The following is a 26,512-nucleotide window of genomic DNA, read 5'->3' on the forward strand; positions in this document are numbered from 1 at the left end:
CAGAAAGCAAACCAGGACGCTGTCATTTCTAAATTACTAAATCTTTTGTGTTTCCTTCTTTCCTTCCAGTCTTTTGCTCCATTTCACTTTGAAATGGCAACTTATCTTAAATAAATACTGACATTCAATTCTGGGTTCCCTTTGTCCCAAGGCACCTGGATGAGGGGAATTTTCCACCCTCCTCCATAGGGTCTCATGGGGTTTGTCTACTGCCAATAATTTTCCCATGCACTGCCTGTACCAGATATAAAAGCAGAGACCAGTAGACAGGCAGGGTTAGACCTTAGACCTCAGGGTTAAAATTACAGTTTCTAAAACTGGATGACTGATTAAAAATTGATTCTGAATTTCCAGTTGATGGGAGCTGTGGAGGGGCCTTCCTTTCCATTAGATTTCTACACATTTTCCTGAAAAATGCTGATGTCAAATCTTACGCAGCAGATCAGTCTTCTTAAATAATAATTCCAGGAATATTTGCATCATCAGTTAGTGATGGGAAAAATATCGCCCCCCCCCCCGCCCCCTGCTCTGAGGGAGGAGAGAGCAAAGACTGAATGTGTGGAAAGGGAGCAGCAGCCTTCTGTACCTCAGTTTGAGATATGGTTAACTCACTTCTGATTCCACACATTGGTCAGTACTGCCTGAGGGCTGTAGCAACTGGGTTCCCCATTGTTCTGAGAAAGTAAGGTACTCAGGGTCCTGTGGATAGCAGGGCACAGAACCAGCATGTGTACACCTCTCTACCATGCCTTATAATTAAATGACAGCTCCTGTCATTCAGGACAGCGTTGTGGATGCCTCAAGACATGAGCAACTTCCTCAGGACACTGCATCTTGACTTTATGTTTCCTGAAACAAGCCAATGTCTTTGTGTAGAGCTGACCAACAGCTGCACATCCTTGGGAAAGCATGGCCTGCATGTTCTAGGAAAAAAAACTGAAGCAAGTGAGGACTGACCACTGTGCACACAACTCAGTGTAAGGAGGCCTGGAAAGGTGGTAGAATACTACAAGGGGTGAGTGGATGGGATGACAGAAGAGATAGCCTGGCCTGGCTCCAGGGTGGGGGAGCTCAGGGTGAGGGAGCGGAACCCTCTGGATGTCAGCTGTTCTAGGTGATAGGCAAGGACTGGGATGAAGAAGAACAGGTACCATCCTTGCATCCAAACCTAGGTCCCAAGCTTTACTTCTAGGACACACGTGGGCTGGAATGGCAGAACAGCATTTTTGGGGTCCATGCAGCAGAGAGAGCACTTGCTACTACCAGCTGATGACATAATGGGCCACAGAGAAGGTTCTCCTTCCTGATCTGCCCCACTGCCTGGAAGGAAGATGAATTTCAGATCAAGTCTACACAATGCTTACAAGTCTACACACATCTGCAGTGTTCTGGGTCAGCCTGTGTCTGGTTGCTTCTGGAAAGTTTCTTGGGCATCTATTTGATACCAGCTGCCACTTTTTTCTTCACAGAGTAACTGTTTTCCTCACTGCTGCTCTGCAGTGCACCAAAGCCTACACTGTTCCCCAAACAGTCCGGACAAGGAAACAGGGGGGTTTTGTTAAAATAATAAAAACTGCAGTCCAGCTTGTATGGAGTGCCAAGTGCTGGTCTGGATGGAAGTTAAAGCCTACTTAGTCAGCATGAAGCCTTGTAAGAATTCATAAAAAAAAAATGTCATGAAGCTTTGAATTCAAGCCTTTTGAAGTGATCCAACTCATGTGGAGTAAGACTTAGGCCAGTGCACAATTTTGAAGCAAAAGAGCTGACTCTGGCAGTAATTAAAGTTATTTGAACAGAGCACAAAACTGCAGCAGGCATGAGGGCCCTGGGACAAAAGGTGGTTTTTAGCTGAAACAAACAAACAAACAAACACAAAAAGAGACTAAAGAAAGAGCTAGAGAAGAAGAGGAGAAGAAGAGGGAGAGAGGAGAGAAGAGAGGAAAAAAGAGAGGAGGGGTAGGAAGGAAGAAGAGGACATGGGGGAGAGGGAGGAGGGCGAGGGAAAGAGCAGGAAAGAATTTACAAGAGCTAAGATCAATGAATAGCTACATCAAGCAAGGTAGCTAGCTGGAGGTGGAAGGCCTGACTCACTCTGAGCTACGTGGAAGGGCAGTGGAGACGGAGATAAACCGGGTCAAGAGTAGACTGACGGGCAAAGGTCAGAGGTCAAAGGTGAGCCCTCCAACCTGCTTTCCCAGTGTGACTTCAGCCCAGGCATGAGCCTCGTGTGTCCCAGGACATTTCGGATCTGAGCTCCCCACTCAGTGTCTACCCTATGTCTCACCATCCTCCTTGGTACGGGTAAAGATCTGCTCGCTCCGGACGCCATCCCCTGCACGGGTGAAGGCCAGCACCTGGATACTGTAGTTGGTGTATTTCTCTAGTCCATCCAACTCCAAGGAAGGCTGCGTGGTGGTGACGTTCTTAATCTCGCCCAGTTCTGGAGGACAAAACCCAGAAGACAGGACCTCATTACCAAGCCTATCACACTCTTGGCCTGTGGCTGTCCTACCTGCTACACAAAGTACAGGGAAGAGCCATGCAGAAGTGTCACAAGGCACCTGCACCACAGACTGTTTGAAAACAAAAGTCATTAGAGATCAAAATGTCTGAAAACACCAAACAAAAAATTGATGTGGGGAACAGTAATCCACTCTTGGTAAATCAAATTTTAGCATCATGGTATCACTCTTGGAAAGTCTCACACCAGCACATACCACTGGGCACCTCACCAGTGATCTATCTCTGTATACCTAATGGCTGTTCACCATGAAACTTCTGCAAGGTGAGGATTCCATATATGTATATATGTGTATATGTGTATATGTGTATATGTGTGAATGTGTATATGTATATATGTGTATATGTGTATATGTGTGAATGTGTATATGTATATATGTGTATATGCATATATGTATACATGCATATGTGTATATATGTATTGTGTACATAATGTGTATATGTGTGTATGAATTCATTATTTCTTAATTAATGATTGATGTGGGAGGGAAATCGTACTGTGGGCAGTGCCATCCTGGGCAGATAGTCCTGGTGTCTAAGAAATCAGGCTGAATAAGCCATGAGGAACAAGTCAGGAAGCAGTGTTCCTACCTTCAGGTTATGTGACTTTCCTTCATGGTGGACTATAAACTGCATGCTGAAACAAACTATTTCATTCCTGACATGCTTTTCATGAGTGTTTTATCCTAACAACAGAAAACAAAGTAAGACTCATATTTTGCATGTGTATAGGGATGCACATGTATGGGGTACACGTGTTCTTATATATCTAATGTCTGGAATCATCCCTGTTCATGCCTTCATCATATTCATTGAGTCAGGGTTGCTCAATCAAACTCAGAACTCTGGCCTTGCTAGCCAGATTGCCTTGGAGATTCCTGCTTCTGACTTCTATGATTGAAATTACAAGTGGGTCATCATGCCATCTGGCATTACATTGTATGGGAATCCAAACTCTGGTCCTCACACTTGTATGGTGAGTGCTTTAACAACTGAGCCATCTCTTAGGAGAATCATTTATATTTTTAAAATTCTATGGTAGCATATGCAGAGATGAGGAACCTAAGTTAATCTCAAATACCTGAGCTCAGATGCACCCTGTGAGCAATTCCAGCTCTACCCTACCTCACTGACTATTGTCACCTTGGGATCCATAAGATTCCCAGAACACAGTTGGCTTCCACAACTTAGCCTATATCTTGGTAAACAAAAAAGCAGTGACTATGAGGTCTGTGGCTGGTGATCTGTGAGAGGTGACAGACAAGTAGTCTTGCTGGTGGTGGTTTGTAAAAGGTGACAGTCTGGCTGGTGGTGGTCTGTGAGGTGTGACAGACAAGCAGTTTGACTGGTGGTGGTCTGTGAGGGGTGACAGACAGTCTGGCTGGTGGTGGTCTGTGAGGTGTGACAGACAAGCAGTTTGACTGGTGGTGGTCTGTGAGGGGTGACAGACAGTCTGGCTGGTGGTGGTCTGTGAGGGGTGACAGTCTGGCTGGTGGTGGTCTGTGAGGTGTGACAGACAAGCAGTTTGGCTGGTGGTGGACTGTGAGGAGTGCCAGACAGTCTGGCTGGTGGTAATCTGTGTGTATCCGGATCTCAAGGTGTATTTGTTCAGCCACGCTGAGAAACCCTTGATCATGTGTGCATGCCTCAATATGACTGAACAGACATGTAATGAGGTTCCTGCTAGGAATGATCTGAAGGCTCGGCACAGTCCTCATCTCACCTAGAGTGAACTCTTCTTTGTGTCACCACCCAAGTGACAGGTGATGTGTGAGAACCTTGGTGTGTGCTAAATCTGCTTGATTTTCTTGAGTGGGATCCAGGAGTGCTATTCAGAGATGGAACACCGTGCCTCCACATCAGGCACAAGGCACGTGGCAATTGAAAGCGATTAGAATGATGTAGCAAGTGTCTACACAGTTGTATGGCCCCGAGTTTAGAAGCCAGCTCCTTCCAGAGTCAGTGGCAGAGCATAACAAGGAGCCTGGGATCTGCTTGCCCAGGGCCAGGTGGCTGTGAGCAGGGTATTTGGCACCATGTAACTGCTTTTACTAAGGGAGGGCTGAAGTGTGAGGTAGGGGCCCAGCAGACATTAGCTGGGTAGCTGGTTACAGTAAAGGATGCCTTTGATATGTTTTCAAGGCATTGAGAGCTGTGGTCCTGATCTCTTGTCTCAACCAAGGTGGGGACATGCCAGGCCAGCCTCCTCAGGTACCAGCCCTGCCCATAGGATCAAAGTGGATAAACTGAGCCAGCTAAACAGTCCATGACTCTATAGCCATTATTTGACAGGCAGGGAGTTAAAGGACACAAAAGCAATACATTGCCAGAGTTCAAGGCCAGGATCCCTGGGAGCCTGGGTTATGGAGGCAGGTGTGTGACTTTGTATCCACCATATGACATCATAGATACTGGGTCCTGGACACTTGGTAAATATACGGGGATGGGACTAGAAGTATGTGCTGTCCAGAGGTTGTGTGCTTTGGATGCCTGGGTTTCTGCAGCATATTGTCCGAAAGCATCCCACCCAGAGGATCAGATGTCAAGAACCACCTACTTTAAGACTGTGACATGTGATATCTGTGGGGAGTATATGTACAGGACACATGTAATACCTGTGTACATGGGACATGTAATACCCATGTACAGGGCACAGAAAATACCTGTGAAAAGGGTATGTCATGTGTGTTGGTTATGATGTTTGTGTTGTATAGTAACTTATATACTATATATAGGTGTGTTCATACTGTATATAGGTGTGTTTGGCATTTGTAGCATGTAATATGTGTATGGTATGTGTGATATATGTTTTGTGGGAGAGCTTAGTAATGTAGATTGTGGTATATGTAGTGTATATGGTATATATGGTATGTTTGGTATTTGTGGTAGATGTATGTGTTATATGGTGTGTGTGGTGTGTGTCTGGTGGTGTGTCTAGTATGTGTATTGTGGTATGTCTGGTGTATGTGTATGATATGTTGTATATGTAGTATATGATATTTTGGGAGTGTGTGTGGTATGTATATGTATAATATATATGGATATATTATTATATATGTAGTATGTGTGTCCAGGTGCAATATATATGGTTTTACACATATTGCATATGGTGTATGTGGATGGGTTATGTATTTGTGTGTGTATGGTATAATGTACGACATGTTGGGAGTGTGCGTGATATGTATGTGATATATCTATATCACATATATCTATATATGTGTATATATGTATGTGTATGTATATATACATATACGCATATATATATACATACACACATATGTGTGTGTATGGTATGTGTGGATGGAATGTATATATATGTGTGTAATATATATAGTGTGTGTTTTGTGTGTGTTGTATGTGGTGTGTTCATATATGATACACATGTGTGAAATGTTTTCTAGGTCTGGTTAGGTCAGGCTTTTCTCCTATCTCCCCCTTGAGGGGCTCACTCTGTGGTTAGCAGAACAGACTCAGTGGTCCTGAGCAGAGGTTCTATAGACTCCCCTACTTGAGGGAGGCAAGAAATGCAGTCTGAACCCAGACACAAAGGCTAAAGAATGCTCCGTGGCAGAGGGGAGGTGGGAAGAAAGGAGGCAGGATCTAAGGGAACAGAAAAGGAGAGGCATGAAGAGAGGAAGTGGGAAGTGACGGGTGGGGAAAGAGGGAACAGGAAGTGAAGGACAGGAAGGGTAAGCAGGAAGTAAGGTGCAGAAAGAGAGGCATGAGGATTGATAGACAGGAAGAGAAGAGGCTGGAAGTGAAGGGTAGGAAGAAAGGGGACAGGAAGGGAGGGGCAAGAAGAGGAAGGGGAGGGGCAAGAAAGCAGGGGAGGGGCAAAAAGGGAGGCAGGAAGAGGGAAGCATGGTGGGTACAGGGGCCAAGGCATAGGAGCATGCTGGGAATAGAGAGCTGGGAAAGATGTGTGCACTGTCTAAACCTGGGGTTTTGGGTTTAATGGCTCCTCATGGAGACAATGACATGCCTCTTGAGGTATTCTGGCATTTTCCTGGAACCCTCACACACTTCTACTATAGAGACTTAATGTTCCTTTGCTGGGATCTATTCGGGGAACAAAGGGGCAACATTTATGGGCACATGCTATGTAGAACATTCTAGATGAGTAGTTCTCAACCGTCCTCATGCTGCGACCCATACAATTCCTTGTGCTGTGGCGACCCGGACCATAAGATTATTTAGTTGCTACTTTATAACTGTAATTTTGCTAGCTACTATCATTATGAATTATAATGTAAATATCTGATATGCAGGATATCTAATATATGTATGACTCCCCAAAGGGGTCACGACCCACAGGTTGAGAAACACCATTTTAGATCGACCTTAATTATGAAGCTGCTTGCAGTTTTGACATAGACAGTCATAATGTAGAAAATACAAGCGTGCCTGATTCCCCCAACTGCTGCTCTCCATTCTGCTTCAAGCTGCTCTTTAAAAGACATGTGTGTACCCAGGCTCAAGCACCAGGTGTGTGAAGAAGGTAGTGTTCAAAGACATTCCCAATGTCCCCCTGGAGAGGGTCTGCAGGCTGTGCATCCCCTGGGAACATGCTCTCCATCCCCGCTGTGCCCTCTTACCTCCATCTATGAGGTTGGCCCAGTAGATGACCCTGAACCCCTGGAGAATCCCATTCAAGGCCTCCTTGGACAGCGTGGACCAGGAGATTGATATGCTTTCTGGTGAGGTTGCTATGGCTTGGACATTTTCGGGAGGGTAGCTGGGTACTGAAAGGAAACAATTACAACCTGTGATCGCTGTGAGAGGTGTTGTCGAAGCAGTAGTGGCTGAGCAGCTAACTTACTATTCTAGCACACAAAGCAGACTGTACTCAGTCTCACAAAGGAAGGGAAAAAAATCAGTGCAATCCGCCCAGAAATATTGCATCTCAGTTAAGTGTCTCGAGGCTACACAGTTGTCATGGAGGACATCACAGCTCCTCCTTTCCACTCAGTGACTCCACTTTCAGGAAGTCCTCCCAGACTTGAATTGAGTGTACATCTTTGCACTTCCATGGCCACGGCAAGCTCCTGTTTTCTGTTACATTTCAGCACATACAGTAATTTCCCTCCATATCTAATAAGTCTGAGCATGGATTAGAAGGCTGTTGGAAAATGTGGGAGAGAAGAAATATAACCACAGGGCTTCCCTACTTCATCTCTGAAACCTCCCTTTTAGAAGCATTGTGTTTTGTCAGAGGCAAGAAAGACAATGAAATTAATATATGCTAATATAATATATAGTTATTATATATATAATAATAGTATATGCTATTTATTCACTGATTGATAGGGTCTCACTATGCAGCCCTGGGTGGTCTGGAACTTTCTCTATAGACCAGGCTAGCCTCAAATTCAGAGACCCTGCCTTTGCCTCTTAGTTGTTGGAATTGATGGGACCCACCAGCATTCCCAGATTATACATTATTTTAGGTATTGACTGTGTGCCAATGTTAAATGTCGGAGCGAGGAAAGGGGCCAATTATTAGCTAAAACTAAGTTATCAAAGCACAAAGGCAATTCAGAGCTAACCACTCCTGCAGAGTGTGGAGATGAAACATTCGGGTCTTGCAGGTTCTAGTTATTTAAGCCTTCTCTGGTCTGTGATCAAATGACACACTGCAGGAGTCATTTAAATGTCAGTGTGTTGACTTAACTTCATCATGTGCAGAGCCTTTCGGACTGGAGGGTTCTCTGTCAACAAGCACTGTTAGGCTGTTTCCCTGCCTTAAGGACGTGATCATGAGTTCATCTTGGTCACTAGGGGGCGGATGATCACCATGGGATCTGCTCCAGTGAGCCTGGAATCTCACAGAATGCTTGAAAATATAAAGCAATCATCAGTAATAATAAAAATTATAATAATATACAGAAAAATTCTAAAAGTTCTTGGTACTAATTTTGGGGAAAGACTTGGATTTCTTCTCTCTAGATGAGGACAATGTAGGTTTTACAAGCTCATAGCCCACTCTTCAAAGAGGAAGATTCAGTAATGCATTTGTGCTTTTGGATGCATATCCATCCAGGGCAGGAATAAAGTGATGTGGCGGGTTATATATTTAGGTCAAGCAATTGGAAGCTGGGCTACAGGCCAGAGAGAGCAAGAATACCAGATTGCAGGTGCCCAGACCTACCGTCCTCTAGGGTGGTGGTAATTATCTCCTGAGAAGAAGGTCCTGTGCCGGCTCGGTTGCAGGCCTGTACTACCAGGCCATACTGGGTGAACTTATTCAGGTTGTCCAGGGTGTACACTTCGCTGTCCCCTGTGGTGTCAATACTGATGATGTTGAACTGGAAGTTGCCCCCGGTGCTGTACTCTCGGTAGCCTATTTGGTAGCCACGTATGATCCCATTTTGTAAATGTTTCTTGGGAGCCTAAACAGGAAAGAGAAGAATATGGTCAGGAAAATGGAAGTGGGTGAATCATAACACACAAAGCAACTCAGGAAAAAAATAAGGCCAGATAATAATGAAGGCAAGTGCAGAAGCTGTAACTCCTGCACAGGCCTACCATGGCGGACACCTAGGCCAGCACTCGTCCCTAACCGTGGGACTGCTTCTCCTTTATGTTGATCCCTGTAAGCTTGTGATAGGCACTGTTGGAAATTAACAACTGTAACCAATAATAGACATATAATAGAGTTAGGTCAATATGTTATCATAAAGGTCGTTGAAACTTACAGATTGTTTATTTCTGTAATTTTCTATTTAATAGTGTCAGGCCATGGTTGACAGGGGTAATAGAAACTACGCACAGCAAAGTCACAGGCCGGGCAACTTCAGGGTGTTTCTTCCCCAGCCTGACCTCCTCACCCTCTGCAATGCTTCCATGGTGAGCCTCAGTTAATACAGGATGTCAGCCACATTTAAGTGGCAGAATAATAAAACTGACACTGTAGAATTTGTGTTCCAAGTCCCTATGTCAGTCTGCCATGGTTAACTGGACTCACTGATGGGAAGACAGTCATTTGGAGTCTTGGCACACACACCAGAAGGCACACTCACTATGAGGCAGTCCTTCCTTCTCATCAGCTGGCTGTCTAATAGCCACCTACTCTCTGTCTGTCTGTCTGTCTCTCATCACCCATATCTGTCTATCTATCTATCTGTCTATCTATCTATCTATCTATCTATCTATCACCTATCTCTATCATCTATCACTTATATCTGTCTATCATCACCTATATCTTTCTATCATCTATCTATCATCTATCTTTCTATCATATATATGTATATATATATATATATATATATATATATATATATATATATATATATATCTCATCTATCTACTGACATCTGTCACTTTACTTTCTATAAATTAGTTATAAACTATGGATCCAGATCTCTCAGGTTATGCAAACCTTTCTGAAGCCCAGAAGAGCTAACAGTGCTGAATGACAGGGTAATAACCACATGGGCTCTGGAGAAAGGTGACAGGCTGAGTGTGTGGCTGCCAGGTTAAAGCCAGCAAGCAGATACGCTCTGGGAAAAACAGCTCATGGATACAGAAGCCAGATAGGCTTGTAAGGGTTGTTTGGGCTCAGCAAGTGGAGTTGGAGGTGTGTGGGAAAAGCTAGAAGGAAAGGGAAGAGGGTGCTAAGAGGCACAGGGATGAGACATGATGGGAGGAGGTGATGGAGTTCCAGGGTAGAACAAGTCTCTGAAAATCAGCAGTGCATGGAGAAGGGTACAGATAATAAGAGAACGGAAAGGTACTGAGCAGGGGGTGTGACCTGGATGAGCTCAGAAGACACTTGTGTAGCCTGACATGCTCCTCTTCCCTGCTGAACAGATGCCCCAGGATGGCTCCAGGATGCAATCTGTGCCACAGAGAACAGTGTTTCCTTCATTTATTTGTAGTATTTTAAACTTTAAATTAATGCACAAAAGCTACATGTGCTTATGGGGGCCTTCTTACAGCAAATTTCTTCCTGTGTGGTTTCGGTGGGATGCAGTTGTTGCTCTCATCTGACAGGCTGTTTGAATGCATGTGTGTGGACCCACAGCAGAAAACCAGCCATGTTAGTCATTTACTGTTTCAATGGACAATGCCAGGGTGTGACCCTTGAGTGGGAGCTTACACTTGCTTTGCTCTAACACAGATGGGTTCATTTTATCTTCAAGAACACATAAAGATTTTAGAGTTTTAGGGTCAGAGACCAACCAAATTGCTACACTGCACCTGCCAACTTACATGTATAACCTCTAGCTAGTTAACTAAATTAATTTTCCTGTAAAAATCATTATATGCAAGCCAATTTTACCAACAAAGAGATTTATCTCATTTCATGTAGATTTTTTGTAATTATCAGATAAGTGACTAAACTATAAATGATAATTTTTTGTAAATTAGATTCATATCCATTAAGTATTCTGTCTAATTGTTCAGCTGGCTCCCTGCAGGGCTTCAAGAGAAAGCCAGTCCGAGTCGCAGCATGAGGGCTATGCAGCTAGGTATACAGTGGAGCCAAATGTCTAAAAGGAAACTCATCTAGAGAAGATGATTTAGAATCCTCCTAAGCAGCTATGGGAGCAGCTTTGCTGGCTCATCCTCAGGCCTTGAAGGGTTAATTAAGGTTGTAATCTGGATGGGACAATTGTCGGGCTCCTTGGTTAAAAAGTATCCCATGTGGTTTCCTCAGGATATAAACAAGCCCTCCATTCTGTTCACTTAACAAGATTTTGTTTAAAATAAAATCAACATGGCTGCACAAGTTCAAACCAGTTAAAAATTCCAACCCAGGAGGGGAAAGGTCTTCTGAGGCCCCCACTCTTCCCTGAGGAGCTATTGATAGTTGCTGCAGAAGGAAGAGTCACTTTTCTTTAGGAGTGTGGCCATTTGTAGGTTCTCTATATCCCTATAGCCCTGTGCATGTGGGTAGTGCTAACTGGGCTCAATGGGTTAAAAGTTATACAAGAAAGACACGAAGTGGAAAGGGAGATGTGATGAGCTGGTCTTGTAGGAGCCAGAAGAAAGAACATGAGGGGTGAATATTGTCAAGATACATTGTAAAGAAAGGACCTGAAGGGTGGATAACATCAAGATACATTGTAAACACATATAAAATATCCAAAGAAAGATGAAAATTAAAATTTACTAAAAGTTACATCTTCTTAGAGAACCTACATGTTTTCCTTATTCTGTAATAAAGTATACTTTTTCTTATTTTAAGCTTCTGCAAAATATGATGTAGAATCATTACTTGGTTTTACTTTAGGAGTCTAAGGTGAAAGTTCTGTGTGAGCCTGTGCATCTTTCCTTCTGGTTCATTTTCTCATCCATTCCCTCCTGTACCCTCCATTTATACTCTAAAACTCTGTGGCTGTTTTTTCTTATTTGATACATTATTGGGATTGCAATCTCTTCTTTGCTTCATGGTTTCTGAGAATAGTGTTCCATTATGTTGATGTTTGATTTTAGTTAAATGCTCTTCCACATTCATATCATTGCTTTGCAACTTATTTGCAACCTCAAATGCTGTTGAGCACCTCTGCAACCTAGTTTCTCCACCTTTAATCTTATCTATGGGACTCAAGTCCCTGCAGTAGACTGCCTTATTTTTAAAATTGCATTTCAGTTGGCTATCTATGAGCAGGGATTTTTTTTGTTATTACTCTGTTAGAAGTGGGTTAGCTTAAGGGGATGCATTTGTCACATCCTTCTGTCTCCTAAGCTTTGGATAAGTTCTATGCTGTTGCCTGTATTTCCTTTACAGGTGCCTCATGGAATTGCTAGCTACCCTGTAGACAAAGCTATTAATACTGTCCTATAAAGTGAGGAGCATGTTGCAGGAGGGAGGGTCGAGGTCATTGCCACCCTGCCTCTGAAGCATCATGATCACTGTTGGCAAACCAACTACCCAAACCTCCATGGTCCCTGCCATGTCTGATGCCACTACTATCACTACTGTTATCTCCACCAGCATCCTCAATATCATCTCACCTCTCCTGCATAGTCCATCTGAGAAACACATGCTACACAAAGAATATTCTCCTCCATTCCACTACTCAAATCTTAGTAATTCTGGAGGTAGTGCCCACATCAGGGTTGCAACATGGCAACCAGCAGGTGTGGTGCTGGAGAAGTAGCTAAGAACTACATTCTGATTCATAGGCTAAGAGAGAAGGAGAGAGAGAGAGAGAGAGAGAGAGAGAGAGAGAGAGAGAGAGAGAGAGAGAGGAGGGAGGGAGAGAGGGAGAGACACAGACACAGAGATGCAGAGAGAGACAGAGACAGACAGACAGATAGACAGACAGACAAACAGACACTGGGCTTGGCACAGGATCTTGAAACCTCAAAGTTAACCCTCAGTGGCACACTTCCTCCTAATCCTCAAATAGTGTCACTCCCTGATAACTAAGCATTCAAATATATGAGCCTATGAAGGCCATTCTTATTCAAATAACCACATCAACAAAGAAAAACTTATAGGTTTATGCAAAATCCCACCTGGCAAGCATTCATCTTAAAACACATTAAAAGAGCACTTAGTGTGCCTGGAAACAGAACAAGCAAAGTAACTCAGAGGGTTTGCTCTACTCTATGTCCAAGCTCAGGAGCCCTGCAGATGAGCCCCTTTGCAGTGGGAACCTGGTGTTATACACTGCGATTTCATAAGTAACACCTCTTCATGTTTTCTAGAATCTCTGAAGGTACTGTATACTCTGGGACAGAAGTCACATTTTGCCATTGCGCTTGCTTCTTGTGACAGGTTAGTTGCTTACCCTTGCTGAATTTAATTCTTCTTCCCCTCCCTCCCTTGAATCTAGTAATGGTCCTGATTTCCTGACATTTATTTCTCTCATTTGCTGCTCTCTGCAGACCTCCTATCCCTCTCCAGCCCTTCCCCCACAGCTACCCTTCCTTCTGGCCTCTCAATCCCTCTCAACCCCCATATCCTTAAGGACGTTTCTTTGATCTCCATGACAACAGTAGTACCATGTCAATCCATTAGTTTGGCTTGCAAGTGAATGTGTTTTATATGTCTTTCCAGTCTTCTTCATTCTTAAAGAAACAGAAGCAGCAAAGAGGCAGGGATGTGGAAAGGCTCACAGCTCATGCCATCACCACGGATGCTGGTGACTTGCATGGGCAAGCCTTCCTAACATCTATTGCATCTCTCTTCCCTCCACAGAAACCTTTAATGACAGAGTCTTCTTCTGGGGCTGGAGGAGTGAGTCCCTTGGAACATAAATTGAAAAATTCCTTTAGCTTCCCACAAATTCTCTTAAGATGCATGCTCTCCTCTTTCATCACTGGGTGGCAGCTGTCTCATTCACTTCCTCCATGTTCCACATGCACCAGCTGCCCTTACAGTAAAGTGCTTTCCTAGGTAAACTGTGCATTCAGACCTGGGCAAGCATGGGTGCCTACTTGACACAAGGCTCTGGGTTCCAAGGACCCGGACAAAGTTGTGGACATTACCACCTAGTATGAGACCTTATACTGTTGAGGGCTGGCCCCAGGGACACTATGAGATGGAAAGGGGAAAAAGAAAAGTTACCCAAAGAGTCAAGAGGATGGTCAGAAAAGAGGTTGTTCACCTGAGTCAAGGGATGACCCAACAGTGACGTGCAGTGGCACACAGCTGCACCCTGGGAAGAAAACACAGGTGACACAGGATACAAGAGCTCAGAGAGAGACTCTGCACTGAGGAATTTGTGGGGATCCTGGGTTTCATGATGACAAGAAGATACAGCCAGACTTTGGTGTTGGAAACTGAAGTCAGATCCCCTGCCAGAGCAGCAAACTCTATTAAAAATGGAGTCATCACTCCAGCCTCAGGCATTCCCTTTTTATCCTAATTCAAAGGTGGAAATTCCAAGCAAATAAAGGCCAGTTGCATGCAGCAGGGGTCTCTCGAGCCAGCCTGGGCTTCATGTCTGTCATCTATACCTGAGGAAGGAAAAACTCACAGGGCTATGAGTTAGCCTCTCTTCCGTACCTTTGACAAGATTAGAAGGCTTTCAGGCATTGACACCAAGTAGGGAATAGGGGAACAGAACCTCAAAACATTGAGATAAGCTACTCTGTTTCCCCTCTCAGGAATGTGGCTGAAGCACATCCAGGTACAAATGGCTTATGTGTGAATCTGCTGACCTGGCAAGCCGCTCCCGCCTCGCCCACTCTCCTTTTTCAAAGTGAATAAAGATTGGCCACTGGATTTATTTTTATATAAACTCCCCAACCTGGCAGGGCAAACAAGCCCAGCACTATTATTTTATGATGGCAAAATCTGTCATCAAATATCTAAATAAAAAACATCTTCTTTGTTCATCTTGAGACTTGCCACCTGCTTATGCTCCAAGGCTTGCCAGTGCTGCTCTCACTGTCAGAAAGGGAGGACTGGGGTCCTTGAGGTAGGCTTATTTTGTGGCTGAACTAAGCAACCTTTCCTGAGGATGGTGGAGGTGGTAAGGCACAGAGTACATTCCAAATAGAGCAGTAAGCAGGGTGGTTTCTGTTTCAGATACACACAGTATCTGCAATGTAAATCTGTGTCCTGGGTCTTTCAGTGGAGAACAAAGAAAGGCTTTCTTTCCTGAGAAGAGATAGGTATATGAGGGTTTTGACATAAAGCGGATTGATGGTATAGGCCCCATGCATTTCTGCAGCAAATATTCATTTCCTCTCAACCGAGGGGTGAACCCCCACAGAGGCTGCACTTACTGGTCCTCCTTGAAGGTCTAGAAAAATCCATACTACTCCATGGAAATGAGGAGGGCTTTGAAGCCAGTTTTTCCTGTCTTGTTGAAGGGGAAGAGGTTAGATTTGCTAATACAAGAAGGACTGACAATCCCTTACATATCTGTGAGACATGTGGATTTTTAATAAAATGCCCACAGCCCCAACCAGAACCAGTGGATTAATTCATGAAAGCAAATGCAAATTTGTAATCTTTCATAGCCTAAGGATTAAGGGAACGGCTGAAAACATTAAGTAAAATGTATTTCAAGGCAAATTTTTAATTTCGATTTTTGTAGGAGAGAGGAAGGTTGACCTAGGTTTATAATTTGGAAATAAAATGCTAGTAGGTAAACTCTGAACGCACATTTTCTCTAGCTTCACCATGTCAGGTGACATTTACTCCAGGAGGTTGGAAGGCAGAGTAAAGGGAATTCATATTAATCATGGCTTGTAGGCATGAGCAACTCACGTGAGAGTCCCCAGCCTAACACTAGTTTATCAACTTTTGGATTCTGGGTAAGCCTCTCTAATGTGAGGATTATTCTTCATTCACAATGGCTGTATTCAGTGCCCAAAATGACAGGATGAGGAGTGGTCATCATGGAGCCAGGAGAGGGTTCCTAACCACAACTGCCCAGGTGCCCAGTGAAGCAGGGGCAGGATTGCCTAAGGCACCTTCCCAGAGTGCCACAGCTTCCTAGTCAGGGCGTTGATGGAGAAGGCACACATAGCCTGATGTTTATTAAACATTTACTATGTCACCTGCAGTGCTGCAGTTTGCTTTCAGGCAGAGCTGTCTCCACTGTGTGAAGGCTCGTCCCTGAGATATAATGTACCTCACAGCACAGGGAACTGGAGAGGGTGGGGATGGGGCTTGGTGGAAAGTGTTCTTCTGATAACAGAAATTCACCGAGACCTCTGGACACCCCACTTCAGTTTTTCATGAAAATCATTTAGAATTCTAAGCCAAAATGCTGCTTATTAAATAGCATCCTCGCCATGGTGTCTGATGCCGAGGAGAGGACAACAGTAGAATTACCCTCAAGGTTTCGCTGCGAGCCATCAGCTTACAACTGCCCTCAGCATGCTAGTACTGCATGAATGAAGAAAAAGTGGGTATTTTGGAGGCAATCTATAAAGATTTCCCATTTGAAGCAAAATTTTACAATTGAAGTACTTTCTGCTTTCAATTGCAGTCTTCTGAGATATCTAGAGTAATTATTTCAAACATTCTACTTTAGAATGTTTCCTTTATGAGTTGCTATAGCAATCATAACACACACACACACACACACACACACACACACACACACACACACACACACAGAGCTAATCCCAGCACTCAGGGGACTGAGGCAGAAGGATAGCAAGGTTCTGATCAGCCTGGGCTTTATAGTGAGCTCAAGGATTACTTAGGCTACAAAGTGAGGTGAGACTCTTGGTCTCAGAGACACAGACAGAAAGAAAGATGCTTCAAGAAATAGATTAAGGCAGAATTTTCTGGGGGGAAATGTATGATTTTTGAAGCATTCTACCAAATAAATGTCATCATTCAGATTTTTAATGTTCTTTCTGATTTTGAATCAGAAGCAAACCTGTAGTCTGCAGGCAAAACTCCCCCTACCGGCAGCTGGAGCAGAGCTAGGAAATAGAAACTTAATTGCCATTTGTTTCTTCTTTAGTTGGACACACTTTACTCATATCTGTGCCAAGCCACTGCTTTGTGCTTTTACTTAGAACACACAGCAGCCCCGCCCATTCTGTACACCCATCCTGCCTTACAAGGCACTGCAGAACTGGCTCTTGGATGTTCCCCTGTGGGCTCACAGCTGTGACTTGCAGACATCTGTGCCCTACAGACCATTACCTTTCACCTTTCAGTGAGATACAGTAAAAAGCATGTGAGGTGCTCAGTTCTGGTGTCTACCATGCTCCATACTCCATACCTCCACCAAAGCATGAGTCAGACCTTCACATGCACCTCTCTGAGATTTGCATCTGAACAGTGCAGTGCCCTCTCCATGGCTGCTTTTGAAACCCATGATGCTTCTCAAAGGTTCCTGTGCTATGAATACATGACCTAGACCAGTGGTTCTCAACCTTCCTAATGCTGCAACCCTTAAATATGGGTCCTCATGTTGAGGTGACCCCTGACCATAAAATTATTTTTGTTGCTACTTCATAACTAATTTTGCTACTGTTAGGACTTGTGATGCAATATCTGATATGGAAGATATCTGACATGTGACCTCTGTGAAAGGGTCATTCTATACCCAAAGGGGTCATGACCCTTAGGTTGACAACCACTGGCCTAAAGGCTCCTTCACTCCACCTCACAGGTGCTAGCTAGTGCCTCCCATTCATCTATTGCCTGCCCGCCCAACTCACATGACCACTGCCTCCTTTCCTCCTTCATTCCCTCCCTCCCTAGTTCATTCACTTGCTCCCTCCCTTCCTCCCTCCCTCCCTTCTGTTTGGTCTCACACATTCACCAGCCAATCATAAACTAACTCACTCACTCACTCACTCACTCACTCACTCACTCACTCACTCACTCGACTCTCTTACTGGATCACTCCTTTACTCTCTGGTTTCCTTATTCACTCATCCACCACATGATGTGACAGACAAGGCTCTAAAGAGCCCACCAACCCACAGAGGGGATAAATGAGCTGTATGGTGAATGTGTTGGAAATTGTCATGAATAATTCCATGTTGGGGAAACACCCCTCCCCGCCCCGTCTTCTCTGAGAGTCATGTAAATGGGAGAGGTGAAGCTTCAGCACTGGGCAGGAGAGGCGGCTTAGTAATATGTGAAAAAGGACAGAGATGGAAGGTACCTGGAATCTCTGGGAGTGGGGATGGATGCAGAACAAGGGGTCCCAGCCTAAGTAGGATGGTGGGGCCTGATGTTGGGGGCCTCAAGTGTGTGTGGGATTGGTTACATTCTCTGGTCATGAGCAGCCTTGACTAGACCAGAAAAACTTAAAATCTGACCCTTTTCTTTGGCAAAGGGAATAATTTAAAAAACAAGGGGGTGGGGTTAGAGTTTGCTTTGATAACAGAGACCTAGCAGAGGAGCTACTTATGAGACAATACTTTAAAAATCTTAACACCTAGCTTTATCATTATTGAAAATCCTTTAGGAAGTTATTTTTTTAGAATGTCAACTCTAAAATGGCTGTTTTCCCACTCAGACCCACACTGCTTACCAGTGTGCCTGCCTGTTTGCCCAAGAGCCAGTCAATAGGTGCTTGCAGGCAGGGCTGTATGCCTACCTATACAGCACCTAATTTGTGGTCTTAGGAAAGCCAAGTGTGTTTGCAGCTCACAGCACCTTTATCCTTTTGGCTACAGAAAGAAATTTAGCTGTAATGCACTGGCTTTGACTACAGCTTTTTACATTGGGACACATTTCAAGGCTCCAAAAGTTTCCACTTTTAGGTATAAGAGGTAGACACTCTGTAGGTAGACACATTTTTCATACAGGACCCCACCCCTATTACCCCCAAACCTTTCTCAAGGCCCACAGTAATATCTGACTTTTTCCAGTATCCAAATGCATGGATAGATGCATGCATCAAGGAGATGCAAGGAACAATTGGCTAAAACTTCACAGCCTCTATTCATGGCAGACTGAGCCAGCTTCTGTTTGTAACACAGCTAGGATGTGTACAGGGTTAGGGCATGCTGAGAGCCTTTTATTGTACAGTGTGTGGTACTCACAGGAGTGGGCTGGTCACAAAGACTGAGAATGGCTCAGTCAAACTCACACACCACACAGTCTGTCCTGCTGCCCGCTGTAAACACAGCTCATTGGCCAGGGCTAAAATGGCTGACACACAGGGACTCCCCGCATTAACCCATGTTAATACCTGAGGTGGCATGTACTCTAACAGTGGAAACCTATTTCTGTGATATGTGGTCATCATTTTATGAGAGGGTCAATAGGAGAAAGAAGAGAAAGGAAAGAGAAGAAAGGGGAAAGGGAGAGGAGGGGAACAAAAGAGAGGAAAATGGGCGGGAAGAGAAAACCATGCTATGACACAAATACAGACCAGAATCAGCAGGTACATCTTCATAGAAGCACAGATCCAATAATGGTTCCCTAGATAAAGCACCATTTGACACTTATGGTCTTTGCCAAGTACATCTCCAAGCAAACAGCTAATTTTCTGTGTATCTGGACAACAGGTAAGTACTACAACTTACATATCTGTGGGACAGTGGCAACTTGAAGCGCTGATCTGCGACACTATCACCTCTTTCACTGACAAAGTTTACTATTAAGGGAGACTCTGCCCTGGGTCAGGGCATCCCACACCAAGCTAAACAGCAACCTGTCTGTATCTATAACCACAGTCAGGGACTGCCTGGGAGGCAGCTGCTTTTAAGACTCTTGTCAACCGACAATCAGGAAACCCGGGTGCTTTCTCAAGGACAGCAGCTAACTAATGCATTGTGAAGTTTCTCTTCCTCCTGCCATTGTGTACCACAGACTCCATAGTGCTGTCTTTACTCCTAAGAAGCCCTTAGAGGTTTTCTGCTGTGATGAAGTCATAGCATTCAGTGAGGGTGTATCAGCCTCCCTATCTGCATGAGACCAATCCTAGGAACCTTGATCAAATCCTAAGGGTAAAGTAAGTAAGACAGGGCAACTCCATTCTTTGGAGATAGATAATCTAACATAGAGAAATTTAAATTATGGGTATCAAATATGCTTATGTCATGTGTTTCAATGACAGGCCAAGCGTATGTGTAATGACTGTTCCAAGAATTTGAGTAGAGACATCACAATCAGCTTAGTTAGTATAAGTGTGTTCCATAATAATTCCACAATGACAAACCCACCAAGGACAGATGTCTCAGGATGAATCCTGTTCATCCAGCAACCATGGCCATACACATAGAGATGCCATAAATCTAATTTGAAAAAGAAAGTTTTTGTTGTTGTTGTTTTGGTTTTTTAGAAAATGTCAGTATCCTGGCATTATGACAAGAAAAACAATGCTTACATACTAAGAAAAGTGTCAAAGACACATATGTTGGCTCAGTTTACCTTCCAGGTAACCCTGATACTCTGAGATGAGGTGGGTTCCAAGTGAACTTCCTGAGGTGGACCATCAGGAGCTGTTGGGACCAAAAGCATACAGGCAGGTTAGACACAGGTTCAGAGCAGGACACAAGCTACTGGCACCTATATCTGGCGTAGGTAAGTCTGTTCTTAAGAGCAGCAGGCAAAAGCAGCTGTAGTCAGTGTACAGTATTTGCCTTCTGTTGATTTACTCATGGGCACATAAATCCTGGGGTCCTGTCCTGTACCCCTCCTCAGTATGCCTTTGGCTATATGATTAATAACCCCAAGTTAGATGAAGTAAGGGTAAAATAGAAATCTCAGACACACACACACATACACACACACACACACATTACACAACTCTGTGCTGTAAGGGAGGACTCTTCTCTGCCTCTAGAAGCTTTAAGTGATGTGGAGTTGGGATTCCTCAAGGTGCTCAGGGCAGGACTCCTCTGTCATGGCGTCTATGATGACTCTAGTTTCCCACGCTTTTACACTTAAAAGTTCTCATGAAGCAGAAGCTCAGACCACATATGGAGATGACAAGCTTGTCATCTGTGACAATCTACTATCTGCTGAGGCTGAGTAGTAGTGAGAGACACATCAGTTAGAATTGGGCAGTTCCTACATTGGATGTGTTAGGAGATGGAAAATGGTTTCCAACCCAGTTTTCATTCTCTAATCAGAGCTAGCAGAGACCACCAATGAGACCCAAAAGAGCCATTTCTGCCAGTGTGGAGACAGCAGGGTGCTGATAAGAAAGAGCCACCGGGGAGATAGGAGCTGATAAGGAAGCCATCAGAGGTGAGGAGAGGGTAACGAGCTCCAAGGTTGGGTCTAGGTAGGCCTTGGTGCAGAGAAAGATGGTTTCCTTCTGCTCAAAGAGATTAGCATCGTGGTTCCAGAGCTTGTGGCTTTCCTACTACGTTCCACCTCTCATTGGCTCTGCTGGCTTATGTAAGTTATATAACATCTCTGTGACTCAGTTTCCTTATTATAGCATAGGATAAATTCATATCATAGGGAATGCTATGAAAACAATAGGTTCAATAAACCAAAAAAATGAATATGATAGGAGGAGGAGGGGAGGGAGGACTCTAAGCCAGAGAGACCATGGGTAAACTTCAAGAAATACCATCTGGTTGAAGACAGAAGTGGCCCTGGAGCAGGATAGCTGCATATACCTAAGTATACAGTAGAAGCAGATTTTTTTTTTCTGTTGTAGGAAATCAGCTGTAAACATCATTGTCATTCAAAACTAACAGAAAAAGACCAAAAATGGCAAAGTCATCTATAAAACAGCAGAAAAATGTATACCCATGCTTATGTGTACTTTAAAACAGTTTTAGGGGACTCAGAATTCCTAACAAAACATAAAGTCCCTGCCAAGAGTTGTGATTCTGTCTGTATTGTTTACAGAATAATGCCAGAAGAAATGTCTGTGTGTGTACAATTCAGATGCAATCTTTAAAACTCTTTCTAACCTGAAGTTTGAACCTGCAGACACAGACCTCAGGGATCCGGAGGGTTGACTCTATATGACTAGAAGACTGAGTATTGGAATAAAAGCAGGAAGGAAAGTGCTGAAGGCTGCAGGCTCATAGCAAGAGCTTAGGACATCGCTGTAGCCCATGGAAATGAGTGTACTCTGCAGCTCAGAGCCAGGGATCCCGGGCTGGGGACAGGCTGAGGAAGGCACCCTTTAGGAGACTTAGAGACAGTGAGGGAGGGGTAAAGTATCACTGGATAGATAGGGGTGGGCAGGGATTCTGCAGAGGTAGAAATGGGAACAGAGGGAGCTCCATACCTGCTACTCAGAAAGTCAACTAGTCTAGAGGCTACAGAAGTCAGTTTCAAGGATCCTCATAGAAGTAAAAGCAGACCTACCACACAGGTCAGCTACCTGCTTCCAGGTGTTTACCCAACAGATACCAAGTCACCATGTCACAGGGACAGTTTTCCATCCATGTTTTTTTTTTTTTTTTTTTTTTTAATTTGTTGTTTTGATTGTTTGTTTTTGTTTTATGTAGCTTTCTTCAGACACACCAGAAGAGAACATGGAATCCCATTAGAGATGACTGTGAGCCACCATGTGATTGCTGGGAATTGAACTCAGGACCTCCGGAAGAGCAGTCGGTGCTCTTAATCTCTGAGCCATCTCTCCAGCTGCCCTGCCCCCCTCCATGTTTTCTGATAGCTAAGTTATGTAACTGACCTAGATGTCCACCAGTAGAGAGACAGATGGAGATACTGTGGTTTAGAGACATGGTGGTATTCTACTTGGCCCCATGGAAAGCAAAGCAAAGAGGGCAGACCACATTAAGCAAATAGGTTCTATCTCAGGACAATAATCACACATTTTTCTTATTTGCCAGTCAGAGACTTTAAATAGAAAAAAAACCAAAATTGTATCTGTCTAGATGATGTGAAAGAAACACAGCTGTTTAGGAGAGCAAAAGGGATAAATGGGAGGGGTGGGCAAAGAGGAGGGTGGGGTAGGTGGACTAAAAACATATTGCATGGAAATGGCCTTGTGTAGCCCAGATTAATAAAATAACACAAAAGAGAGATGAGAAAGAAGGATGTTCAAGCTGCTAGTCGGTGAGAAGACAGGAGGTGGAGAGCTGTCAGAAAATAGGGAAAGAAGGACAGCCGAGCCCCAGAGGGTGGGGCTTGTGAGAGGGACAAAGAACCATGGCAGCAGTGCCAGGTGTTGAGCTTAGAAAACAGGGCTCCCTGTGTTCTACTGCTAAGCTCCTGAGGGCAAGTGGGGGGCTTTCCATGCCTGAGGACTGCAGAGAGGAGGAGGAACTTTAGCCCTCAGCCTGTTCTTCTAACTAATGTTCCATTCCCAGGCATGTTTAGGCATTCTGTGAAGTCTGCCACAGTTTTTCCTCTGCCTTCTCTGTCAGCATCAGGAACGCCTTAGCCGGGCCTCAAATCCTATCCCACTTTCTACTATGTTACCAAACATTAACTCTGGCCTTGACTTGGCCTCTTTCAAAGGAGGTGTGGTCACAAGTACTCAGAAACTCCCATGTGTCCTAGTAACTGGCCACTCCCTGGATGGAGTCTTTCTACCATTTATTTCATGTTTTTCTGTTCATGTGCATCTTTTCCATGTCCAGTGCCTTGGCAGAATCAAAGTGCACAGGGACGGCTCGGAGCCTTTGCCCTCCAGCTTTAACTCTCCTCCATCAAATCTGCTCTTACTCGGGAGCCTCTACAGCTGCTATTCCCACCTGTGCACACATCCAAGCATCAAGGCTCTAGCATCCAAGTCTTTTATGGTTTTGGTCTCCTGTGGTCTCTCAGGAGCTGAGCCCTGAAGGAGTCCTTTCCTGGAAGGAACAGAGCACTTTGCAGATGTGAGAACAGAGCCACCTTCTTCTCCTCAACAGGTCCAGGCTCAGTAGACCTTGGGCACTGAGACCCATGGGCTTACTAATCCATCTGTAAAAAGGGTCTCCTAGCATCAAAGTTACTTCCCAGCATCCAGTCACTGGGCCCTGTCAGATCCTTGTCTCTGATTCTTGTGAATCAAATATTTCACATGGAAACTTGATGTCAAACCTGATTTAAAAAAAAAAAAAAACAGTGGAATAGATTTCTTCTCACATCAGTGACAGAAAAGCATGTGGCTCCCCCATTAAAATTGTCTTTTTTTTTTTTAATTTTTTTAAAACTATTTTTAATTACGTGAATGTGCATGGGTATGTGCACATAAATTCAGTACCTACATAGGCCAGATGCATCAAATCCTCTGGAGCTGAAGTTACAGGTCATTTTGAGTCATCTGACATCAGTGCTGTGAGTTAAACTTTGGACCTCTGTGAGAGCAGTATATGCTCTTACCTGTTGAGCCATCATCTCTCTAGACTCCATCAAAAATTATTCTTGAAAAACTATTTTGAGCTGACCTGACCTTGGCAACTCTAACAGGGTCTTCACTTACTCTCTTCTGTTTTGAGGGAGGAATGAAGGTTACAAAGGGAACTAATTGTTTCTGCAACACTATGAGAAAGTCATTTTAGTTATAAAAAGGATTCACTTAATGTAAACCTTACTGAGCTTCCAAAGGCTCTTATGTCACCATGAGCAACTTCTGTGAAATGAGGTCAAGGCAGAGGGGATTCCTCACACTGAAATGGACCCAGCAACTCACAAGTTATCCTGCTTATTGCACTAAATTTAAAAATCGTGCTGGTATTTGATACTTAAGAATTGGTTTACACACCCCCAAAGTTGAAACTATAACATAAAATGGAATGTTTTAAATTTTTTAAAGATTTAGTTTTATTTTTAAATGTCTGTGTGTGTGTGTGTGTGTGTGTGTGTGTGTGTGTGCTCATGTGTATGGGTAAGCATATGGGTAAATACACATGAGTGCAGGTGTCTAGAAGTGGATGTTAGATCCTTTGGAGCAAAGTTACAGGCAGTTGTGATCCACACAACATAGCTGTTGGGAACTGAACTTGGGTCTTTTACAAAAGCAGCAAGCACTCTTAATTGCTGAGTCATTTCTCCATCTCTGAGAAGTTTTTTTGTTTGTTTATGTTTTTTTATGCTAGAATACACAGCAGTTTCCCTACAGTAGGTGGAGAGAGGAGGTAAAGACTGATCATTCCCAAGAATTGATGATTCTTTGCACATCTACAGAAGTTTTTTTTTTTTTTAAATGGCTAATCTATAAAACAGCAAGGATTAGAGACCAATTATAATTTCTAATGTTTTTGCTAGCTCCACAGCCAGACAACTTTCACTCATCCTGTTTGGCTAGATACATCAAGGAGAGATCTTCCTGACTGCCAAATGCACAGAACTGTGACATTTCCATCTTCTCCCAATCAATCTCTACCCACTGGCCGGCCTGCATGGGTTCCTCTGAGCTGGCTGTTCCCTGTCCAATGAGCTTTCTGCTCCTGACAGCCCATTGTCTTTTAAAGACCAGAACATTCTCTCTCCCTGAGAAATGTATCCATATCCTAGCTACAAACATAGTCCTGAGTTTGTTGACTGAACTGGGAAGAACCTTTCTGATGAATCTCCCTCACAAATGTCTGTCTCTGCCTTCCTGGTTGGGAGTTGATGAGCACCTACTAGAGTCGGATCATTGCGGAGAAGAGGACTGGTGTCTGTTCAGCAGTGTCCTCAGTAGCTAAGTGGTAGATGCCAGTCTTATCAACCACCGAGCAAAGAAAGAAAATGTATCTATATCCTAACTTCCTAGAGACAGTTGGATATTTTCTAGCCGTAAAGAGAAACAAAGTTATTTTGTTTGCAGGAAAACAGAAACAAAGATAACCTTCTAGGTGTATTAAGCCAGTCCCAGAAGGACAAATACCATGCGGTTTTTCCTCATTTGTGTTCCCTTTATTTTTATAATGATACATAGTTATGCTTGTATATGTGACAGAGGGGAAACTGCTAGCAGTTCAAAGTGGACGGCTTTTATACAATGGGTTAGGATCAAATAAAAGACTCAGGAACCACTGTATGATCACATGTAGATCTTTGTCTGTCTGCAGGTGCTGGATATGTGAGAACAAGTTGTTTTTGTGGAGAAAGTTGCCAAGACTCTAATCAATGAAAACATGAAGATCATATTTTTTGACACGAAATAGAAACTGAATTCATGTAAAGCTACTGATGGATTAAGGACTCATTCCATCTAAACTATTTATTCAGTACTATCATGTGCCAAACATTGTTCTAAGGCCTAAGATGAAGAAAAATATAACTAAACAAACAAACAAACCCCAGACAACTGTTGCTGTACACGTGAGAGAGGACTGGAAATAAACCAAAAGCAGGAACCAGAAAAATCTGGTGGTGATCAGGCTACTTTATAGAGAGTATTTAGGGGTGAAGGATGCTAGAGTGAGTGGAATCCTAATAGGGTGAGGCAGGATTTATAGAGATGGTATTTAGGCAGAGAATAGAAAGTTACAAGGGAGAAGCAGGAAGACCACTCTAGAATATTCTAGAACCTTTCTGGAGCATCTTAAGTTAGCATCAGGATGATGCTCCTATGTATATAGAACAGCAAGAATACGGATGATTTCTCCTGGATTTATTTCTAAGGTTCTCCCCCAGTGAAAAGTAAAATGGATGGTAACTAACCAAAAAAAAAAAAAAAAAAAAAAAAAAAAAAGGAAGTGAAGTGGCTAAAGGCGCTGTCACATACAGAGCACGGCTGGCCGATACGAG

The 26,512-nt window shown here is 43.7% G+C and overlaps 1 protein-coding gene across 4 annotated transcripts in view; it reads right to left on the minus strand.

The window, feature by feature from the left end:
- The window catches only part of Dscam (DS cell adhesion molecule), a 559,889-nt gene that overhangs the window by 88,837 nt on the left and 444,540 nt on the right, over window positions 1-26,512 (minus strand). For 3 of the 4 annotated variants that reach the window (XM_076943217.1, XM_076943216.1, XM_076943218.1), the window contains exons 16-19: window positions 20,285-20,355; window positions 8,669-8,909; window positions 7,116-7,262; window positions 2,285-2,440 (exon numbers count right to left, since the gene is read on the minus strand). In XM_076943217.1, the coding sequence (XP_076799332.1) occupies window positions 2,285-2,440; window positions 7,116-7,262; window positions 8,669-8,909; window positions 20,285-20,355 (615 nt within the window). Of the gene's footprint in view, window positions 1-2,284; window positions 2,441-7,115; window positions 7,263-8,668; window positions 8,910-20,284; window positions 20,356-26,512 lie in introns of those variants that run through there. The other variant, XM_076943219.1, reaches the window with a different exon arrangement.

The sequence above is a fragment of the Arvicanthis niloticus genome, chromosome 12, assembly GCF_011762505.2.
Source record: "Arvicanthis niloticus isolate mArvNil1 chromosome 12, mArvNil1.pat.X, whole genome shotgun sequence".
Taxonomy (NCBI): Eukaryota; Metazoa; Chordata; class Mammalia; order Rodentia; family Muridae; genus Arvicanthis; species Arvicanthis niloticus.